This window comes from Centruroides sculpturatus, unplaced genomic scaffold (assembly GCF_000671375.1).
Source record: "Centruroides sculpturatus isolate CEXI.00-Female unplaced genomic scaffold, Cexi_2.0 scaffold130, whole genome shotgun sequence".
NCBI classification, from domain to species: Eukaryota; Metazoa; Arthropoda; class Arachnida; order Scorpiones; family Buthidae; genus Centruroides; species Centruroides sculpturatus.
Window position 1 is genome coordinate 437,136 of NW_019384364.1, and position 24,360 is coordinate 461,495.

Sequence of the window (24,360 nt, forward strand, 5' to 3'; positions counted from 1 at the left end):
CTGTTTGGTCCAGTATTGCATTTGAAGTTGAAATATATGAGTTCTTTCAGCTTCTGTTTATGATGCAAATAGAACTTGAAAAGGAGCATTTTTCTGGTTTCTACTTTGAATAATGAGTTTATTTTACACAATAATTTATGGTTATATAAATATGATCAAATTGAAGTTCACAAAGAACCTAGAAGAATTACTAGTCTTATTCTAAATTCTCAACTTCTAAAAGATTTTGATTTTCTAGAACAATGTTTCTCAATTGTTGCAAGTTTATAATGAGGACTGAATACTTTGTTTCTGCAATTACATATTCTTTCTATTATTTTATATCGGAGAGAAAAATCATACAAAATTAGAGTAAAATATCCAAATCTTGGGTCCTAGTCACAACTGTTTTCGATAACACCAAAGTTACAATAACCATTAGTAACTGGTAGCTCACATTTCATATTTGAACCTCAAACAGCATGTTACAACCTAAGAGATTAACATACAATATATTTATTCATGGTATGATTTTGAGCATGCCATGCAAACCTCTTGTTGCTATTGGATGCTGAAATTACAGTATTATTGAAAGTAATTCACTAGACTCCCCGGTCCTTTACATCAGAATAGGAAGAGACAGGAAAATAATGCTAGTCTACAAACTTAGTTTAGTCAGAAAGAGAGAAATTTGAGCAAAATTAGGGGGTAAAACTATCCCTGATATTTGAGTCCCTCAATTATGAAGTTTAATGTCATCATCATCATCATCCTCGTCATCGTATCAAACCTCTTCCGTGATATGAGAGATTTGATGATGATAATCCAGAGATTCAGATGATATTTTAATGAAGAACCACGAGAACAGATGGGAAATCAATGATATAACTAGAATATTCTTGTGCTGTAGACATTTTCTAGATTATATTGTCACATTTAGAGAAATTTGCAGAATTCCTATCTACAGAAATACTGTTCATCTTATATTTTGCTTATTTATTGCTTGCTTTCATCTCCCCAACAAAGAAATGGGGATTCCAGTTTTACTAAATTTCTAATAAAATATTATAAGAAAATTATATTTTCTGGATTAATTGCTTTCCTCGGCAATTTATTTAGTGTTCTACTTTGTTGTAAAAGTGATAAACTGTGTGCCAAATTAATTTACAACCTTTTGATCATGTATAATCTGTAGGAGAGTAATTTAAGACTTCTTCCTGCCTGAGGAACTATTTTTAGTGAATGTTACATACCAAAAAAAAATGTGCTAAGTTCTTTTTTAATTTTAATGTAATTATAGAAAATTCTTATTTAAAAAGGAAAAAAGAGATTTTTTTGAAAGTGAAAATAGTTGGAAAGAATCATACTTAAAAACCCTCATAACACGATTAATTTACTGATTTATTCTAAAAAAAAATCAGTTTTTATCCATAAAAGTTTAGTTTCTTACTACAAAAATCTTTTAATTTTTCTTAATATTCCTGAGAAAGGGAGAAATTTACATCCTCACTCTGAAGAATCCCAGGTTCGAATTCATATTGAAGGTTGAGTCTTCACCATGAATGATTAGTTCCTCTCCTTCACCTACCAATCATATAATGGATCTGTCCCGTCCATAATGAGCAATAAAACAAGGGCCTTTACAGAAGATAAGAAAATTAAACAGGAATATTTCTACGAATTTTAATGGGCATAAGTTAAGAATTGTGCTACACGTGAGATTATAGCAGAAGTGGGACTTCTCAGAGTCCAAGAGACTACATAGACACTGAGGGCATCAACAGTCTATGTAGTCTCTTGGACTCTGAGAAGAGACCAAGAGACTACTTAGTTCTGACAACAGAATTAAAAATTATGTTTGAATGTAATGGAATGACTAATTTGTATCATGTTTTTTAGGCCTGGGCCAAGTAGCCTCGCTGATTCTCTGTGATAGAGCACGAGTGCAAATGTCAAGCAAGTTCAGATTAGAATCATCAGGTAAATTTGAAAAATAATACCAAATTTAATCCATCATTTAAAAAGCCAAAGCAGAAATTGTCAACGTTTTAATGTGGAAGTCTTCACGTCAAATAGAAGTTTGACGTGAAGAAACGTTGAAAATCGTAAAATTTATCTTTACAGGATAGATCTAATACCAGGTTTTCCACATTAGTTATATTCAATATTGCGCGACGGTTCTGTAGATTGATTTCCCGTGTTCTAATCTATAATATTTATTTGTTGTTTATGCAATACCTAGCAGCTGTTAATTACGAAATACACTAGGAATATATATTTCTCGCGCTACGAGAAGAACGAAGCACTCTTCGTTTGTATATTATGAGAAGTTGTCACGTAGTGCAAAGCGATGAATCCATGTTGGAGAATTGTTACGCATTGCACAAAGAACGAATCACTAATTTAGAACCATATACAAGGAATCAACCTATAAAACTCACGCAATATGAAAAACCGATCTATAAAGTGTATTGTATGAAAATTCTATAATATCGATTCGTTTCACGTGCAATACATAGCAACTCTAACATTGATTCATTCCTGTGTACCGCGTGACAGCGCTAATTTCTAGGGTATCTTATGACATCATTCCAAAATTAACAATTAGTTAAGTGTCTTTAATATCAAAAATTTTGCACACGGAGCGATATCTGATTCATGTTCAAATAATATTTTTATGGTTAATTATTTCAGCTCTCTAGCAATGCATTCGCAGAAGTATTTCCTGTTTTCTTGGGAAGTAGCCCAATAGAGAGAACAATACCGCTTCTGCATCAAAACCAAACAGATTACATTTCACAATTAATTATTTATGGAAATTATTTATAAAATCTAACATTAGACGACATATTTTTGATTAAGTTACCATTAAAAATGTGCTTTTAGATAAAATTTTACCAATTGCAAAGAAAGTAGTGAATTTATAGAAGGGTTTGCTGAATTTTTATATTTCTAGACGTGTGTTTTTTTATATTTATTACATACATTTTTAAAATATCTAAAAACACCACGTGACGAACCGGCCATGAAAAGGGGAGTTTTATTTCTAGAAGTGTCAGACGATCTGGAAAAAAGCCAATACTTTCAGTCAAAATGTCCCAATTCTTTGTTAGAAAATTGTAAATGAGAAGAATTTTTTTCGGAATTGCTGATGTTGACATTGTCTAGAAAAATTTATTAGAGGCTCGTCTCTATCCGGAATTGGCTAGAGTCTAGATTTTCATCATTAAGATTGCTTTTCAATATTGAAATAAAAAACAAATCACCATAATTTTGGCATTAAATTTCTTTAATTCTTTTTTTCAAGTTATTAAATGCTTTGTCGTAGAATTAAAGCGTATCTTTTGGAAATTAATGCTCTTAAAGATGGGTTCTCACCTTCCATATTTAATTGGACGACTTGAATTTTTTTTCTTTTTTTTGAATTTTTTAGAGCTTAACGTTTAAATTATCCGAAATATTAATTAAGTAGTAATTTTTGTAAGTAATAAGCTTACACAATGATACAAAATCGACTTTCTAATTATCTAAGAGGAGTTTTTGGAAGGGACACTTGCCAAATTCAAAAACTATCTTTGGTTTCTGTTAAAAAAGGGAAGTTATATAATTTAGACAAATTTAAATGAGTGAAATTTTACGTTTTCTTAAACTTAAAATCATTTTATTCGTTCCCAAAATCTCGTGATGGCTTCCTCGTAGCTCTCAAGAAGTACACAATGTTGCAAAACACACGAACTAACAAGAAAGCCGAGTATTGCTGTCATAAAATATCCAGCAGTGAAGTAAATCTATAGGATTGTCACGCGGTTATAACAGCAATTACTATTGGAGTACTGTTACAAAATACAAGGAATGGAAAGCTACAACGGGTGCTAATTGATATCGCGCTGTTACGAAATACACCAGCGCTCAAGAATGCCGTCACGATATACAAGAGGAGTACAATCTTCGGGTATAGGAAAAGGTAAAGAATATTACAAAGTCGTCACGAAATACTTGAGAATTAACTGATACTGGAGCGGTGTCTTAGGATATGAAAATAGTTAATCAATTTGAATGTGTTATCGCGAAATATAAGAAGAGTTAGTAATGATATAAAGCTGTCACGAACTTAAGCTAAGTATTAACGAATGTTATAAAGTTATCGGGAAATTAAAGAGGAACGCTTTCACGAAATACACAAGTTTATTATTGTTTTCTAATAGGCCATCACGAGAAACAGGAAGAACTAAATAATATTGGAGCCTTCACCAAGTACTTTACAGTTGGTGTCGACTGCTGCTATGCTAAACAAATTATCAACAGGTAAGGGACACTTCACGAATTGGCGAGTTAACGGGACTTTCACGAAATACGTAAGGAACTAGGAATTGCAGCAACCGTCACGAACTTACGAGTGAATGTAATGCGAGCGAGGTGTAAACAGAAATCGTTTCAACCTACAACTATTGGTTCTAAATATGTCTGGTGATTTCACGATCGAAACATTTCTTCACTTTTCCGTTTGTTTCCACCTCGACTGCAGCCGAGTATAATGCGAATATTCAACAATTATCTACTCGATTTCTGAAATATTTTGGATTATTTCGCGCGAATTTCGACATGAAAATGTGAGTAATTTTCATTTTCGTCTTCGTATCGTTTTCGCTTTCGCTTTTAAAATTTAAATTTCGTGTAAAAATACTTCTCCAGACGTTAAAAAAGTAGTTTTTATGCTCGATTTGTCGGTCGGTTCGAATGTCTGTCTGTGAAATTTCTCGGAAACTAAGAGAAGGTAGAATAGAAACTGAAATTTTTTCATATTCTCTTCGTTTGTTTGTTCTACATATTTCAGAAAAACTAATCGAACTTACATTTATACATTATTATACATGTTCCGTGTGTAAAATAATCGTAATTTATCTTCTCTATTCGGTAAACAATCGGTTTCTTCCTTTATAAAAAGATCCACTTCATCGTAATTAATTTATGAAAGAAGATAATACTGCACCCGTCGTCATCATCGTTACCACCATCCGATAGGGATGGAAAGAATAACGTATTATCACAATAATAAAAGGTAGTATTGTATACAAATATCCCCGGCCTTTCTACTCCGTTTTTGCGTGTATATTTTTATTTCATACTTGCAGTTGTATATCCTTCACATTTCTGTATCTATTATTCAAATTGTGTACATAAAATTATTGTATATCCTATAAATATCGTGTGTATCTGTATACCTTAACTATATATAGCCCTATCAAATATTGGATATAACAGATAAATATTCTACAATTTGAAAATTTATATAATCAAATTATATCTTGTATATCCTTAAATTTATACGTTTATTAATTGATATATATATCCCAAAACTTATGCTGTATATCAAATGTGTACTGTATACACGTGTAAGCTGTAATATAGGATAAAATATACTAGAGAATAATATATTATTCGCTAGGATTGTAGCCTTTTCGTGCTGTATATATTGTATCCTAAACTATATTTTATCCCGAAATATTCCGTATATCCTGAATCGGATCCTATCTTTACTGTATACACTATATACTGAATAATACGCTGTATATCCTACATCCTCCGATATTTTAAGTATCCTGAATTGTATGGTGCCTGTGCTGTATATACTGCATCCTAAATTATCTTTTGTATATCCTGTATCCTGAAATATCTTGTATATCTTCAAACTTAATGATATTCTGTACATGCCGAAACTTGTATACTGTAGTCTGTATTTATTAAACATTGCATTCTTAGATCATGGACTTTTTTATACGGGTATTATATGTCGTGTATGTCCTGAAAAATCGATAAATTTCGTAATTTACTGTTTAATGGCTCCCGAGATTCATGTTTAACTGTAGAGCTTCCGTGCGTCGCAAGAAAAATGAGATCGCAAATAGAAAAAAAGAAGTGATTTATGTATAAAATTATAATTTTTATCTGCACGTATATAATTAATTTAATATTATTAATGAAAATACGATTGATTATAATTAAAAGTATTTTTATTTATAATTTCGCTTTTTTTTTTTTTTGTCGTTTATTACCGAAAGATGGTGCCACAGTTACGCGAATTATGAGTCATCGATGATTAGGATAGGAAATTATATTTAAAGTTTACTGTATATAATAAATATTATTTTCTAAAAAAATTTTAAAGATAATTACTCTTTAAAATGTGAAAAATTAAATTAATTTATAACTTACTTTATACAAAATTAAATTTGAGACACATTTCATCATCATTAGAGAAATACAAAAATATTCCTTTCAAATCATAAAATATTTTGAGTATATTATTAATATTCTAAATATAAAGAAACATTCAAAAAATGTAAATAAGCAAGAAAAAATTTGAAATAATTTAAAATATATATATTTTTCACTATAAGTTATATCCGCAACATCCCACTAGGGGGCGAGTGGGATGCAGCCGACAATCGAGGTTTATGGGAAAATTGGGAGTGCAGCTTCCAAGATGGCGGCCGGAGCTGCGAGTTAGGATCTACGAACATGCCGTTGGTAAGACGTTCTTCTCGTAAATATTAATCGGAAGTAAACCGTATTATCAAACACACGGCCAGGGGATATAACAGAAAGATTCAATTCTCTTAATTTAGAAGATTTTCTGTTTTAAGTGTAGGCGGAAATCGATGAAAGTTATCGTCTGGTTTCGTGCATTACAGTGATGTCGTCTTTACAGGGGACGGTGTTAATTTTCAGGTGTTATCGAACAATCTGTCGACTGATATATATATAATAATGGCGTGGAAATTTATCGAATATATTAAGGATAATTAAAATTAATTTGTAATAATTGTTATTGGATTGCATGACGGATGGGCATAAGAATTTTCTGCATTGCAGCATTGACAACTATATGGAAAAGTTGTTCTTGCTGAAAAGTTCTTACATTTTCATTCAAGGTGGTTAAGTTTACGTTAATTTAACACATAGATTATTCACTTTATTACATTTTATCATCAATACATTATTGGAAAAGGTAAAGGTTCATTCACATTTTATTTATTTATTTTTTTTGTAATTAAAGCTACATCATAACTTATAGAAGTTGATTTGTATAAAGGAAACAGTATTTAAAGTTTGTAAACTTAATATATTTTGTTCTGATAACAATTGTATTCTTTAATTGGAACAATGTTATATAAACCTTTATAGAAATAGGACGAGTAGCATATTAACTGTTGCTGACACGATTCTGGAGTTTGAGAACTTCTTTTGTATTCTTCTATTAATGTCGTTCCGGCAGATTCCGATGAAAAATTTAGTTTTGGTTATGTATTTCGTACGCAAATATATTTGTTAAAGAAACGTTCGGTACAACGATTGTAAATTATAAGAAAATTCTCGTTTAATTGAGCCGTCCGTAAATATTTAAACCGGATGCTTGTGAATGCGGAGTCGTCTTCGGGAGTACAAATTTTTCAAAAAAAGTTTTGTTTTTAGTTTTACAGATTTCTATATTACTTAAAAATATGAAAAACTGGATGGATGAACTAAAATTTGAAATTCTAACCTTTAATATCTGATATAAATTTAGAAATATCTTCGGCTACTTTTAGCAGCTGGAGCTGGATTTAAGAGTAAGCTAATCAAGCTGTAGCATAGGGCCTCATTCTATTTATAAAAACAAAGTTTTTATGAATAGATTGAGGCCCATTTACATACTATATTTATAATTACTATATATATTGCACATATTTGATGAGAAATGAAGGGCCTCTTGAAGGGTTGTTAACATAGTCCTACAAGTCTAAATCTGAATGTGTTAGCAATTATCATAATAGTATATCCTGAATTATAATGTACGTACCTTCTATCTTAAAATTTATTTCAAAATATCTAAGTATTTCGGCATTAATATTTTAATTTTTGATTAGTTATAATAGATTATAACAAGATCAATCATTAAAATGAATAATAATGATTATTTAATCATTTTAAATATGAAGATCAAGCTTAAATACTTCTTATCTGTAAAAATATTTGTGGAAAGTAATTCTTGTAATTCATTTGTTTATTTTTAAAAGCTATCCACAAATATTGTTGTTATGAACCAGATTGATGAAGCTTTAAACTAAGTTCAAAGTTACAGATACTTTTAAAGTAGACTTTCTTGGAAACAAAATATACATTTAGAAACCTTACTTAAACTTTATCTTAAAAGATAAAGAATAAATATTTTTAAAATATTTGTTTTATTTTTAATTTGGATGATTATTTAATCATTTCTTTGATAATTTTTTTAAAATTGGAATTAATGTGATGTGATTTAGATTTATAAAGTTTTTAGAAAGATTTAATAGTAAAAAGCATGTAAAATTGCACTACAAATAGTTCTAAATTTTTTTCTTTTATGTTCTATTCTCATGAGTCATCATAATGATTGTTTCCAGACAAGGGCAGTTGATTTTTATTGATAAAACTTTTATAAAAATGCCATTTTAAGCAGTAACATAGTAACTAGTAAAGCTGATATATGTATATGTACTATTAAGTTATTAATAATCTTAAAATAAACTTTTACTGAATTTTTACTTATTTATTACATAAAACTTGAAGCAAATTAAAATAAAAACCATTTTCTTTTGTCCAAGTTTATTGGATAACGAAATTTGTTTCTAGATTTAGTAAATTATTATTTATTTATATAAAGAGAATATGCCACAAGCCAATGCACCAGAAATAACCTTGCAAACATTGCACTTGGAGAGTTAAATATTGTATTTAGGAAATGATTTTTTGGTTTGAAACTTTTGTGACAGAGCCAAAAGAAATTAAAATCATTATTTCTTTCTTTAATTTTAAAAAAATTTATTTAATTATTGTCATATTTATATATTTGTTTCTTAATATTAATGACTCCAGAAGAAAGGCCAAGGTTAGTATAATACAGTAAAAAAAAAGCATAAAATAAGCTTTATTATATGATAAATTATGTGTAATATTCTTTATATAAATTTTTTTAGTGTTAGATCCCATTATTATATGGCATTTCCATATATTTTGTCTGGTCTATAATCCATATTTGGAATATTTTCAGATATTTTTTGCATATTTTTTTTCTTTTTTGGAGTTGTAAATGGTCTAGATTTTTTTGTCCCTGACCCATTTCCAATACTTCCTTGAAATCAAACTCCATTAAAAATTAAACAGAATTGAAAGATTTATTCAAAATTATCATTTGAATAAAATATTTTTCTTTTTTTTATTAATAATAAATTTTTTCCTGTTAAAATTTTAATGGAATATAATTTTCAGATGATTTATAAAGTGAAATAATCTACAAATAGTATTATTGGAATAATTAACTGAAGAGTGATTTGTCAAGCAAGAACTACGATATGCTATTCCTACATTGATAGAAAAAAAGAGAAAATTGGATAAAAATGTTTAAATTATAAAAAAATTCCCTTGGTATAAAATTATTGGTTAAATTTTAATTCTGGATGTTAATAAATTATCATAATTTGATTCATGACCATAGAAAAATTTCTAGCTTAATGAATGTAAACTAAATGATAGTTTGTAATCTTCATAATAACTTAATCTTTCAGGAATTATAATTGTTTACAGTTAAATAGTTAAATTTAATTCAAATAAATTGAGCAAGAGACATGTGACAAGTTATAACTCATATAAAAACAAAGTATAAGCCAAGTTAAAAATTTTGAAAATTGCCAAGTAGAATTAATAATTATACATTTTTAATGATCTCATTAGGAAATATATTTTTTGTTTATAAAAGTTATAAAGTAAGGATGATATTTTAATAATTATAATTAATAGAAAAGTGTAAATGTTATACAAATTTTTAAACTAGTTTTCTGTGAGAAATTTTAAGTTGTTTGCCAATTATAATGATAATTCTCTGGAGAATATTCAAATTGTGTAGCAGCCATTAAAACACATTTTAACAGTTAAATTTTAACAGGTTAATAAGTAATATCTAATAAATTCTGTGGTTATAGTGACATAAAGTTAAGTTGTTACTCTGTACAAATTTTACAGCAGTTTATTTTAATATACTGTATATAATAATTTTTCTGCATACACTTTTACAAATAATCTGAATTAAACTATTTTTATGGCTATTATATACCAATTCTAATTTTTAAAATGTCTGATATAACTGATTAAAATCAAAGATGATAATTATTAAAGAAAAACTTAATAATTCTTCATTATTAAATTTTTAGCTTTTTGTAATTATTAAATTTGTTTAGTTGTAAAAATTGTTTATTTTAATGGTTAAAAAATTTACCGTATTTACTTTTAAATAACGAGTCATTTTTAACACAGTTAATTGTTAAGTGGAACATAAATGTTAAATTAATTTTCTCTTTGGGAGGTTAAATGCTAATTTAAAAAAGTTTTTCCACAGTTGTTTCCTTGCAAGCATTTTTATAAACTGTTTGCTAATATGTTTTATTTTATTTTTTATTTATTTGGTTTATACCATTTGAATTTTTCTCTTTATTCATAGTAAATTCCTAGAGTGGTGGTTGCTATAAGAAGGCTGCTCTTTTGTCTGTTGCTGAAAATAGTATTGTATTTGGGTGACTTAGTTCTGTGAACTCTTAAGTTTTATTGACCTAATTGATGTGTTTTGCTCCTCTTTAATTACTTCAATACGTAAGGCATTAAATATAATTTCTGTATTTTTTTTCCATTTTTGCTTAATTAATGACTAATTGGTTCTATTGTAAAATTTATGCATAGTTTAATTATTATGTTAGTAAATTTCCTGTCTTGATGCATCTTTTAGAATAGTTTTAAGGTTAAAGAAAGAGAGCGAGACAATCTGTTTCTGAAGGTAACCAAAACTTTTTAATTTTAAAATATGTTTTGGCTCTTCTTGAGCCTTCATTAGCTTTTCGAACCTCAGTCTGCTTAACCTACTTAAAAATAATCTTATGTTTAATCTTGTTTAAGTGGGTAATATTTTAATTATATGTTCTTAGAGATAATTTAGTTGTTATTCTGATTTTTCTCAAGCTTAAAGATTTAATTTAAAAAAAAANATAATATATATATATAATAAGTAACTATATATAATTACTTATTATTCAATTTATTAAAACTTCAAAAATGATGTGGTTTTAAGATAGATTTTACCAAGAAATTGGCTTATTTTAAAATTTTAACATAAATCTAATATAAATTAATTCAATATGCATTTAAATAACAATAATGTAGATTATTCTGATTTTTAATTGCTTCTCCAACAGCAAAAGGTAAATGAATAAGTAGAAAAATATAATAATTCTAATAGATTAGTACAGTTTCTTAAAGAAAACTTAATAACTGTGAATTTAAAAGTTTTACCCATTAAGATTCTTATGGTATTTATGTTCTAGACCAGAACTAATTATTTAAATACAGCACATCCTTTACATCTTAATGTTTCTATAACAGCGCATTAGATAGCTATGTTAATTTAGGCTGTCATACCTAGATTACCGAAGCAGTTGGAGTCGCATAAAGCACATCGGAATTTATCTAGCATTATAATAATTCATATCTAGTCAGAAAATTTGAACTCGCTTTGCGTTAAACAACGCAATTTAACATCAATGAGAACGAAAGGTAAAGGTTACGGCATACTGCAGATGATTTAAATTCTGTCTTTTATTCAAATTTATTTAAAATGCTGGAAGAATTTATTTTTAAAATGAGTTTTTTAAAGATTAAAGTTTATAACTTTTATAAACGAATTATTGTTTTGTTTCAAGCATAGCTTTTTCTACTGATTAAAAAATGCGCAGATACAAATGCAACTAACAATAATGGCATTTATCCAATCTGAGTTAATTAAGCCATACAAAAATAATAGTTAAACTGTTTGATTATAATCGAGAAGGGTGACTTTATAAAAGTTAAAGTGAAATTACTAATCTCTAGGATTTTTACTAATTTTTAATGATTTTTTTAAAATCCAAATTCAGATTGTTTCGGTTTTTTCATCCTCAAAGGGTGTAGAAAGCCGTGGAAGTTTATCATCCTCTTAAATCATAGCTCCAGATTATTTATGAATGAGTTAAAATTACGTGACATCTTTTAATTAGTGAATTGGTCTTCAAATATTTATATGAAGCGACTTACTTTATTTACAGTTCTTCAGGATTTTGTACTGCATTATTAAATTATTTTCTTTTTCCTTCTTTCTACTTGAGTTAGAAAATTATTTATTATGATTATTTCAGTTTGTAACATTTATGTACTTTATTCAGCTATGAAATTTATATAGATAATAGGTTATTGCTCTAGCAAATGATGGAATGTATAGTTTTATAGAGTTCTTGATCTTATTATGATATATACTCTCCTAAATAACATCAATTTTTGATGATTGTCATATATATATATCTATATATATGATTTATTTTTATTATTTTCCTTATTATAATCAATAGGAGACATGTCCTTCAATAATATTAATTTTAAGCAGGAAATGGGACCCAAAACCTTAAAATTTTTAAAAATATAAAAAATTGTTTGAAATTTTATTCCTTATTCTGTTTTTTTTTTTATGCAGATGGAAATTTTATTGAATTTTTACTTGTTTAAATGTGGAGTTTGTTAAGCATAGCACGTCAAATTAGCGCCGTAACTACTAATTTTTAACCTCTTTCTTGCCGATAACAAAGGATTTGGTGATTTATTACACATCTCCGAGATCTTTCTGATAAATAGTAATTTGAATAATTGTGCGTTAGAAGCTTACAACCAGTCGAGAGCCACGAAACTGGCATAGACCCATCTATTCTCAACACTTTTTTTTTCGTGTTGCTGGAAACAAAGACTCGCATTCCAATATATATATTAAAAAAATCGATTTTGTATTCGATAGCGGTTAAATTAATCGAAACCAAATTTGAAATTTGTACCACCATTTGATCGTTATTTTGTGATTTATTTGCTGCTGGCAGCGTAATTTGCTTTTTTCTATCTTGGCTCTCGTCCATTCGATGTAGTCGTATCCCGCAAATCTTCATATAAACTTTCGTATGTGTTAACTGGCTTTCATATTTCAAGAAAAATTTGAAGCGCCGGTTGTTAATTCAGTTGTCGACTCGTGAAAATTCCCGAATCGCCGTTTGTTTTTTCACGTTCTTTACGATAATTCACTCCCCTGATCGATAATCGGTACCGCCCAGACCTCAATAATGCAGTTTTTAGGCATTATTTATCATTCTTTTCTCCGTTTTATGTGGTTTTATTGCTTTTGAAAGCCTCGAAAGTGACTGGAAGTCGAACTGGGTTTTGATTGATTGATTTGGCAGTCGTATCTTGCTATGATCTCACTTGCCTTTATTGTGTTCACCTTGGCCTCTGTCTTATTGTAGAGTGTCTGATTGCCCTATTTATTGCCTCTTACTATCTTCGCTCTCCTTTTCCCATCGCTCGCGACTGTTTGAACTCTTAAATCACGTAATTTAAATGCGTAAAATTGTATTCGACGCATTTAAATTACGAAATCGGAATTAATAAGGCTCGAGTCATTAAGATATCTCTTTGTTGCTATCAGGGGGTTCGGTTATTAACACGATGGTGTCGTCGCGATATTTGTGGTTTCGATCAATACTAACTCTAATACGCAGTTATGTATTGTCGAAAGGATAGTATTTTTCCAGTTTTATTTTTAAAAAATATTCGGAAACACGAATAAAATAAGGATTTTGAATAATAATTCTAGAAGAATGGACGTTTCGGCGACTCGCAAAACGTGATTTCTTCGCATTCTGGCTTAACTGTGTCACCAACCTTCCACAAAGATTTATTCTGTCTGAAGCGGGGGGAGGTTCGCTGACGTGTATAAATGATATCTGATACAAAATGACACGTATAAAACCACGTTATAGCTCAACTCTTAAAGCGCTATTTACGCTTCATAGATCACAAAAGCTTCTAAAAACTGAGGCTCAAAGAGATTAGGAAGGGTGGGAGTTGTAAAAAGGGAACAGATTAGAATTGTAGAGACTATTGGGGCTCTAATAAATCAGATTCCAGACTTGGATTCAGTCACTTTCGTGACTATTTTACTCGAATTAGAAGGCTTCGGTCCTCTTTCGTATGCAAATTAACAATTTTATTCGAGTACATCAAGCTTGTATCGATTTAATTTAATAAAAGCTATATATTTACTTCAGATGTGTATTTAATTTAACTTTCTACGCCGAATCGAAATTATATATTCGTTTTAAATCACGAAATAAATTCAAAATTTTCACGAAAATTTAATTTAAAAATAAACGGTTTTGTAAACAATGTTTATATAGTTTTCTAAAATGTATTGTACCGTACCTTTACTATTGTAGAACGGAAGTGTTTATTGTTTTTTATACATTAAACACGCAATAACTTGCAAGGGAAAAAAGGAAAATAAAATTCTGAATATATTCTTAAACTTCGTGACCCAATTTTTTATGGTTTTTTATTATTCTCGCACACTTGGAGCACGTTCTTATATGGATTTTTTGATGAAAGGAACTCCTAATTTAAAGGCGCTCGCAATATGTTTCGCATATGGTATAATCTGTTCGAGAATGTGCAATGAATTCGACATTATAAAATATTGCTAAAGAATTTTTGCTTTTAAAGTAACGAATAACTTTGCCAGAATCTTTTCTCCATTGGGAATATCTTTTAAAAGATTACTTTTTCTTTAATTCTGACATTTTAATATATTTCCTATATCAAATTTTCTGAATGTTTTTGCTTCGAATGTAGTAGAAAAGCAGTATAAGATGTTAAACTTCTGCTTTTCAACAGCGATTACACATTCAATCTTGCTTGAAAATCAATGATTAACTAATCTGTTCCTGGACAATAAATGTATACTGAGAGAATGTGAAACACGAATTACCCTTTATTTACATAAAATTAGATTATTTTCTCCTACAAGGAATGAATATTTTACTTATTGAGTACTAAATTTCGTGGATTATCTAAGGTTTTTCAAGAAGAGGATCTTTTTTCAGTTCGTGACCACGTTTTCCAAGAATATATTACACCGTTTCGTGGGGTTTGCTTTCTACTGTTTGATAAATATACATATATAAAGGGGCATTTGCTTCTATCAACTTTATGACGTTTTCATCAGAAATTCTGACTCAAATTTTGTAGTTAGCATCAAAAATTGATTGCAATGTCGATATACTGTCATCAGATTACCTACCAATTTTCTATTTTCGTGCATAGACTTTGTATATTCTATATATGCTATCATCTAGAATTATATATAACCTTTGCGGTGTTGTTAAATCATTATTCTATCCAGTTTTAATGAGTTTTTTGCCCCCTTTATAATACCACCAGTATAGTTTTGTTTACATTAAAAAAAAAATTAATACATGTTCCTTCCTCTATTGACGATTACCAGAAAGGAATTATTGCGGAAATAATTATAAAAATCATGTAATAAAAATGATTTAAAAAATGTTCATATATTTTTTGATTAAATCACCTCTCTTCGCTCTATAAATTTATCAAATTATTATAATTTGAAACGAATTTTATTTAAAAAACTGAAATTTTAAATTTATTAACTTATATAAATTTTACGTTCAGAATTTATTGTTAATGAGATGAGATGTAATTACTTAATAAATATGAAATTCGTTGTTGGTTTAGTGTTTGAATCTCATTGAAAATAAGATTTTCGTGTTTCTAAAACATTCATTTGGATAATTTGATAAGTTTTTAATACAATTACACAACGAATTCTTCGAATGAAAATAATTCTCATTCATTAATTTCGTCTAATTTTTAGTTCAGAATTCATCTTTTGACGGTCTTTCTAAGTGGCTAAAGATGAAGATAAAGTTACAGAATGACGATTAATAATTAAATTATCGCTAAATTTACTTAATTATATGTTAATTATAATTAAAAATTACATTTCTCTTGAAAATATTCTTTGTCGAACCCGTAAATCTGTAGACGACGAATCTTTGCGTTACATAGCCTAGGCTACCAAATTTCTGTGAAAATCACTACTACATAACAATAATCATCTCGGTTTCTAGACCGACAAATCATTATTCGGGTATGTTATTACTGGAAATAAGTTATTTAAGCAAAAATTTCAAAAGTATTACCACTTCATCAGTCGAACACCAGGACGAAATGGGATCGATTCCTTGAGGCATATTTATTATAAGACATTATCATTTGGAGATAATGTATCAGTCAATGAAGTTAATAATGTGTAACGTGTTCTATACACTAGTTTCATTTATTTTCTTTCAAATTCTTTCGTTTTTCACTTGTAATTTATTTTTAATCTAGATTTTTTTACTTGTATACCGGTGAGCGGAGACCAGCGGAGTATTATAAATGGTAACATTTTTAATAGTTACGTTGAATTAAAACTGTAATTTATTACTTTAGCGCATATAAATGATTTAAAAGTAGCGGTGTCAAAAAAATCGATTTGTCTGCAGTTTTCTTCTATCAGTTTGACAGATTGCCTAGTGATCACTTTGGTGTAACTCATAAGCTACAGGAAAGTTAATGTTTTCATTTATTAATCGTAAACATTTTTAAATTTATGATTATGACACTTACGTTCACTTGTAGCTGTGTGGTTTTTTAAACGTTAGTTTTTTTTATTTATAAAGAAAGTATGTAAATTGAGCTTTAATAGCAATATTTCATACTAAGTGCTTCAAAGACATATGGCACTTGAAGAATGTAGTTTGAGCTCACTTCAAAAATGGATAAATGTAAGGAAAATTGAATAGCTGATTTTTCCGAGTCTTCTTTTTACGCGTTTATCTGTAAGACTATCTAAAAAATTGAGAGAAATGACCCAAATTTACTTAGCAAATTCTACAGCAAAGTTTGTAACTTTACGGATAGTAAATTAATTTTAAAAAATCCTGTTACTTTGTTAATATAAAAATTGCTTAAAACCTATAGATTATAACTGAAATTAAACCGAGTAACTCGTTAAAAAGAGAAGTTAATAACATGTAACTTTATAAAATCCATATTATTCCATATTCATCATGTTTCGAAATCCGTGTTGTAGGACTTCTCTTCAATTGAAAAGCTTATATTAAAATTCAAATTAAAACATTAATCAAATTTTCAGGGACTCTAAAATAAACAAGTTTACGATCTAAGTAATTAAATCGAAAACATTGGTTAATCATAAAAAAAAGTCAAATTACTAACTTGATAGAATTTAAAATACTTCTGAATTTATTCAAGAGTTATGTCAAACATTAATTTTAAATAAAATATTCACAAGCTTTTCGTGAAAGCGTACGTAAGTATAAGGATATCCTGTTAATTCCTTAAGGATATTGAAGTATGAAAGTGTAGGCTACAAAGTACGTACTGAATTTAAGGATATTCGAAAGATTGATACTGTAGGTTATTGTTTATGACATTGTATAGGCCTACTCTTTTTTCCTTTCTCGAAAGGATCTACTTTAAGAATATTTTGTCTTACTACTACATTTTTAGGGTAGTTTTGATTATTATAAATAACTCTTTCAAATAATGACGCACCATATTTACTATTTTTGAAGGTTCTACTCTGTTGTTATAAGGAAAATTTATGCTTCATTTCTTGTTCTCCAGTACTGTATTATAATTTCCTTTTTGAAAGTATTTGTAAAGACATTGTCTCGTCTTTTCGTTTCTAAAGACCCCATGTGTTACCGCTTCGAGGATACGGTACGAAAATCCTAACTGTAACGATAGTAGCCTATCGGTTTTTAAATTAATGGCAGGCCGTTCTGTAACAAAAAAACGAATAAAATTTTTTCGAAAAAAAATCACAAAAACTAATGTTATTTGCGAGATAACATTTATTCAAACAAAATTTATCCAGAAAAATGTAATGCAAGGTCGTTAATTTAAAGGTTTAGTGCGGTTAACGTCTAGCTTTTCCAGATCGTTCGGATCACGCAATAAAAATTTCCATAAAACGGATTTAAATCTCTATTAAAAATCTATTCTTTTTTAAAAAATAAAAATTATCTTCAAAATTACACGACATAATTCCATAATTAAGTTTGAAACTTTATTAAGATAATAAATTTAGATTTAGCTCTCCTGTTCTACAGTGCAATGGTGGGTTTTTTTCTCGACTTACTTAACGCGAAGTTAGTTAACGAAAGAATGAAAAATAGGGTGGCCCAAAAGTCGGTTAACCGGATTAACCCCTTTATATATGTATAGGTTTACCGAATTTGGTCCACTTCGTAATCTAACGGTATTTTGATTTTTTAAATTTAAACTACGCCGCCATTAGGAATTATTGTTTCTATAGTAAAAGTATTAGGAATGCCCGGAGGTAAATTTGGCGAAAGACGATTTTAGAGGGCCATTCGCGTTATCGATCGCGGCGAGAAATTGAAAATTTCAGTCTAAATAGTCCATTTTCTTTGTTTGGAAACGAAGATAAAGCGATTTCGCTCAGTTTTTCTTAACTTAGTTTTTTACGAGTCCCTTATAAAAGCTATGAAATGACTGCATCCAGATCGTAAAATTCGAAAAAATTCGTAACATCACCTGCTTAACTTTTGACATTTATAATACACGCTATTGTCAGTATTTATTTTATTTTTTTTAAGTCGGAAAAATTGTATTTTTACGCAATAAGGAGATCTAACGATTTGTCTGACTTAATAAAATACATTTTAATTTGTAGATTTGAGTTATTCGATGATGTATATCTCGTGATAACGTTCGTGCCACTTGTTTAAATGTTGGCAGACGTCGACTTCGATTTGAATACCGCTACCCTATTCGTTCCAAAAAAGGAATTTGCCATTTTCAGATGGCATAATGACAGCTTTGTGTATGTTTTTAACGTTGGTTATATTTTTGAAGTTTCCTGTGACTAATTTTTTTTCAAATTTTGTGCGAAAACGAAATGATGATTATTGATTTTTAAGTACTGGTGTGTTGTGAAGTGTAGCGCTGTTGTTGCTTCTAAAATCAGTTTAGTATTGTAAATAAATTCGTTAGGAGTTGGTATGGGCAGTTTAGATGTAGCCTACTGCGTGTGGTATTTAGACAAATAAGGAATATTTTATTTATAAAGGATGTCTTAAAGAGTAAAATAGGCTAATGATCATTTATAATTTTATGACTTATCTAGAATAAATTCCATTGTTTGATTCAATGATAATTTGTGAATTTAATTCTTATTTTACTTAGATAAATTTCAAAGTTTTTGTACGGTGTCTGCCAATGACTGAGGGGATAAAACCACTAAATGCTGGTAGTTGATTGCAGATTCGTGTGGAGTTTTCCAGGTTTTCTTTGCATGTGAAATGCCTAAATAGGGACCAGTTTTCTGTAGAAAGTCCTTTTGGAATGCATCTCCTCGGCAGATCACCATATATTGAACTGCCTTATTTCATTAATCCAGTTGTCTTAGGAAAGGATTTAACATGTAATATATGCTTTTGCTTAATAAACAGAATACAAAAATTGTTTTATCTACTGTGTGACTTCCTCTAAATTGATTTTTATCTGTTACTCTTTTTTATAGCGTACTTATTAATGGTATAGGCTATTTTAAACCGAGAGTGTCCGACCTTTTTTGCTTGTCGATCTCTCGACCTTTTCCCAAAACTACATTTAATTTGCCAACTGCTTTCTACAGTGATACAAAATAAGATTAAATCACAAATAGGATGAAGAAAAACAAAATGGGAATTAATAATAATTTTTTATTAAACATAAATTGAAATTAGAAATTGTGAATTTTAGTTTAATAAAATTTACAAACATATACATCAACTATTAATATACATTATTTTTTTGTTACATCTTTAAATATAATAAATATAAATTTGTCTACCTACTCCTGAGCAACCACTAAGTAATTCATTGACCTCTCAGATAAATTGATTGACCTCTTACAGTTTCCAGCAAACAGTTTGAAAACCTGTTTTAAACCATTAATTAAGAAAAGGTTTGTATTATTAACAATATTTTTAATAAAATTTATTTCATAGAAGAATGAATAAATATATAAATTGATAATACAAAAACCATTCATACAATTCAATAATCTGGGATTTTTATAATTATTACAGATAAGTTTTGCTAAAAACAGTTATGATTAACTTCTTTCATTTGATACCTTTGCATCCTTTTATATTTTGCAAAGGTAAACCAAATACTGTATTAACTGAGATCTCCAAATTTTTTTGTATATTGGATGCGCGAATCCTATCAAAATGCTTTTTTGCATGCATATTGTAATACTGTCTTCTACCGGAAGAACAAAATCTAATAAAAATTTCTACAAAAAAAAAAAAGTCATATCTGTTCCTGCTTTATTGGAGGTTAATATTGATCTACAAAAAATATATTGTGTAACGTATGTTTTGAACTCCTGACTTACAGGATTTCTGTCTTCCATCTCTATTGAAGAGCTATTCTATGTTGCTGTTATAAAATAACTTTTTTAGTTCATTCAAATGGACATCTTTATTTATAATATAGACTTGCCCTTTTTTTTATGATTTAGTAATGTTATATTTTCGATAACACTTTTGTGACAACCACAAAATTGATATTTTTAATTGGATAGCATGGTTTAAAGTACACATAATATACTCTCCATTTTCAACTTTTAAATTATGTATAATTAATTTTCTGCTATTTTATTTGTGTACGAAATGAGATGTTGAGAAAATTGATTTTGTTTATTTTTGTGCTGACAATTTTTAGTAACACAAAAATAAATATTTACACAAAAAACAAGTGATAAGTTGCAGTATTGTAAATTAAATTCAAATGTTTGCGGTGAATTTTAATAGTGTTAGAACATTTTTTAATAACACACAGCTTATAAAGCTTTATGATTATTTGATTATACTAAATAAAAATACACTAACACTGAAGATCAGCAGAATACACACTTGAATGAACAAATATTTTCAACCTTCTGAAATATCTTCATGTTTTATCTTGGTAAATTCAAATGGAGATCCTAATTACATTTTTTTAAAAAAAGAAAAGAGCATTTTTAATAAATAAAAAAACATTGTTTTTTTATTTGTTTATTAAAAATGCTTATGCTGCTGGATCTTTGGTGTTAGTATGTTTTTATATGAACTTCATCCAACTGTACGAGCTGTTTATTGATTATAGTAAGTGAAAGTGAATAATACGTGTATTGATTTTTATGAATATCCTGACTAAATGATAAGAAATGTAAACAGAATTCATCAGTATATAAATTGTAAGTGATGTTGTGATACATTTTTGCATTATTTTCTAATCCATTATTTTCTCTGGTATAACTAATGGAGATTGTAGAAATATTGGTAGTTAAAACAATGAAAAAAATGGATTCTTTATTATTGTACTGTTTCAATTAATATTATGGAATTTCAGTTTTAGTACAGGTAGTTATGTCTGTATCATTATTTTTATAATCAACACTATAAATTTTTTATCATCTGTTATATAAAATAATGCAAAAATTCTTTGTCATCAGATCTTTCATCTTTAGTGTTATGTATAATTTATTTTTACATACTGGTAAATAGATATACAAGCAACCCTATAAAATGTGATTTTGAAGTGAGATGGCAGCTTAACTGTCTATCTCTAGTCCAAATTGCTTAATGTCTGATCAATTAATCTGTAACATTTGATTAGTAATTTGTGTTTACAAAGTAAAAAATCTTTACAAACTTGCAAGGATCAGTGTATGATTTATTTTTCTTTATTCAAAAATTACAGCATAGCAATAGAACTTTTGTGTCAGATTAATGTATGCTTGCTGGTAAGCCAATATCATCATTTGTGACTGGTCAGAATGTAAATCATTGTATTTTAAGTTAAATTGACACGTTTTGTTTATGATTAATCTTTGAAAATGGGCCTACTGCTTCAGAAACATTCAAACGAGATATAATAAATCTTTGCTTCAATAAAGCAGCTATGTGCGTGTGTGCTAACAAGTCATTATTTCGTCAAATTTTGCATTAATGTAAATGCTTTACTCTTATCAAGATAAAATAATTTTTTTTTTTAAATTCAAATTTAATATTTTCAATCATGAAGATATGTTAGTTCAACAGATGTACAGTACAATGTTAATTTATGAAAAAATAACACATCAAAATTAAAAAAAACTTTTCAAATATTAAATATATTCTAATTTTTGTAATTGGAATGATGATGTAATATCAAAGAAAGCAATATAATAATTTACTGAAAATGATAATTCTTAAAACATTTAAGAAAGTTTGCAAATCTGCTATCTGTTGTAAATTCTTCTGGATAAAATTTAAATAACATTATTAACATTTGCATATACCAATGTAAGATAGTGACTTGCAGATGGCCATTAGTCGAGTCAGTTTTACTTCATTTAATATTGTTATGTGGATGTTACTTTCATGTTTGCCTCAGATAGCAATGACATTTATAAGCAATTGGAATCCAAAATCAATTATTATTCCATTAACATACTGAATAGTTTGAATTGAAAAACTTCTTGGAAAAAATTGTTTTTGAAGAAAAATATTTGCTTGTTTTTTATTGATTATGGTTAGTCCTATTGACTTTCTATATTTGATTTTTCATTAAAGATTTCTGAATCTGAGACTGAATTTGAAGAGTTTTTATTCATTTGGGCTTAATTGTTCACACTTAAATGCTTGTCTTATATTCTTGTAACTTAAGTTTATCAACCAAAATTATGAGTAAATTTTAAGTCATTTTTTTTTACTTTATATGTAAACTAGAGGCATTTCAGATTCCTTGTTTGAGAAAAATACTGGGTGTAACCTTACTACAACACATATGCAATGAAAACATCTGAAAGTACTGTTTAAATCAGCCAACTAAATCATCAACCTTTTGGCAGTGCAGACTACAATACTTTCAATATGTATCCAGAATGAATCCATCTCATTTGCCATATAAGCTATTTTGGACAGAAAAATCTGATGACCGGAAGACAATGTATATATGCCCAAAAAGAAGCAAAAAATATCAGCTTCTGATTGCCAACTAAGGAGGAGCATCGTTAAAAATTCCTGTAAACTCGCGGCACTTACAGCAGTTTACTGGCTCTATAGTCACATATAACCAGTGGCAAACTAATGGGGTTTGATGATTTTTGATGATATGAAAGATGCATACCTTTTCCTATTCATAAATGTTAACCTTACAATTATGTAAAGTCATTGGTATGATGAGTGTATAGAGATTGCTCAGTGCTGCAAATGCCAGTTTTATTCAAACTCAAGATTTAATTTTTAAATCCCAAATTTAACTTTGCAGTATATTAGTAGTCATTAATAATAGAACTTTTAATTAATAAATAATTTGTTCTCTAGATTCAGAGTAATAGTCAAAACTTTCAAACTATATTACTGTAATATGCCTATCAAACTTACATTCAGATTCATAAAATTCTATTTGAATTTCATTGAAAATTTATTGAGCCAGAAATCTAAATATTAGAGTCAATTCTTAAACTGTAATTGTAAATCTAAAGATATTACTGTATTTCTTTATAACAGTTAAACAATTATATTATTGCTGTTTTTTCTCCAGTTTGGAAAGAATCCCAAAAGTACACTACACCAACTTCAGAATAGGACATTTACCTTAAATTACAGGATTACCTTATTATTCATCTCTTTAAAATTTAACAGCTGCTGTTTATACTATCAACAATTTGAAATAATTTCATTGTTTCTTCCAACTCCATTTAGAAATAGAATTGGAAGAAACATTCAAAGATTTCTTTTTATCAATCAAATAATTATCACCAAACATTTTTTCATATACTAAACCCTGATTATGGATTTAGTATATGTTCAGTTCAACAGTCCCATATGAATTACTTTTGAGACTAACTCTGTTTTTAGTATGAGATGATTGAGCTGAATATTAATTTAAAAAGGCTTCGTGTGTTAATTAGCTTGATTCATATAAAGAAAGCTGTCAAACTTATTTATGCTCATATAAGTCGATGTCTTTCTTTTACAGAAGAGTCAAAGAATTGCAAAAGTATAATATAGTAGCATAAAGTATGATTGTAATATTAACGAAGCATGTTCAAACAGCTACTGTACAGATGCTTAATGTACAGTTAATTTTAAAAATAGTAATCTAATGAAGACAGATCTAGGCAAACTAACTCTAGCAGTTAAAAATAATAATCTTATTCACTTTTTTGGCAAAAAATCAAGCTTAATATTTGTTATTATGCAATAAGATTTTTTAATGGATAAAAAAAAATGTGATTTTCAAGTATATATTCAGAGTGGTCAAGAGGGGAAACCAGGGATTTTTTTTCCTTTGCCTAAAGACTTTGGAGCCAGTAATAGTTCCTATCCCTATAAAGTA

The 24,360-nt window shown here is 28.3% G+C and overlaps 1 protein-coding gene across 4 annotated transcripts in view; it reads left to right on the plus strand.

Moving 5' to 3' along the window:
* The first annotated feature begins 3,685 nt into the window (after nucleotides 1-3,685).
* The window catches only part of LOC111642093, a 64,847-nt gene continuing 44,172 nt past the window's right edge, over nucleotides 3,686-24,360 (plus strand). Inside the window, exons 1-2 of one of the 4 annotated variants that reach the window (XM_023388369.1) lie at nucleotides 3,687-3,943; nucleotides 4,185-4,589. In XM_023388369.1, the coding sequence (XP_023244137.1) occupies nucleotides 4,582-4,589 (8 nt within the window). In that variant the 5' untranslated portion in view covers nucleotides 3,687-3,943; nucleotides 4,185-4,581. Of the gene's footprint in view, nucleotides 4,590-6,408; nucleotides 6,508-24,360 lie in introns of those variants that run through there. The other 3 variants (XM_023388385.1, XM_023388378.1, XM_023388392.1) reach the window with 3 other exon arrangements.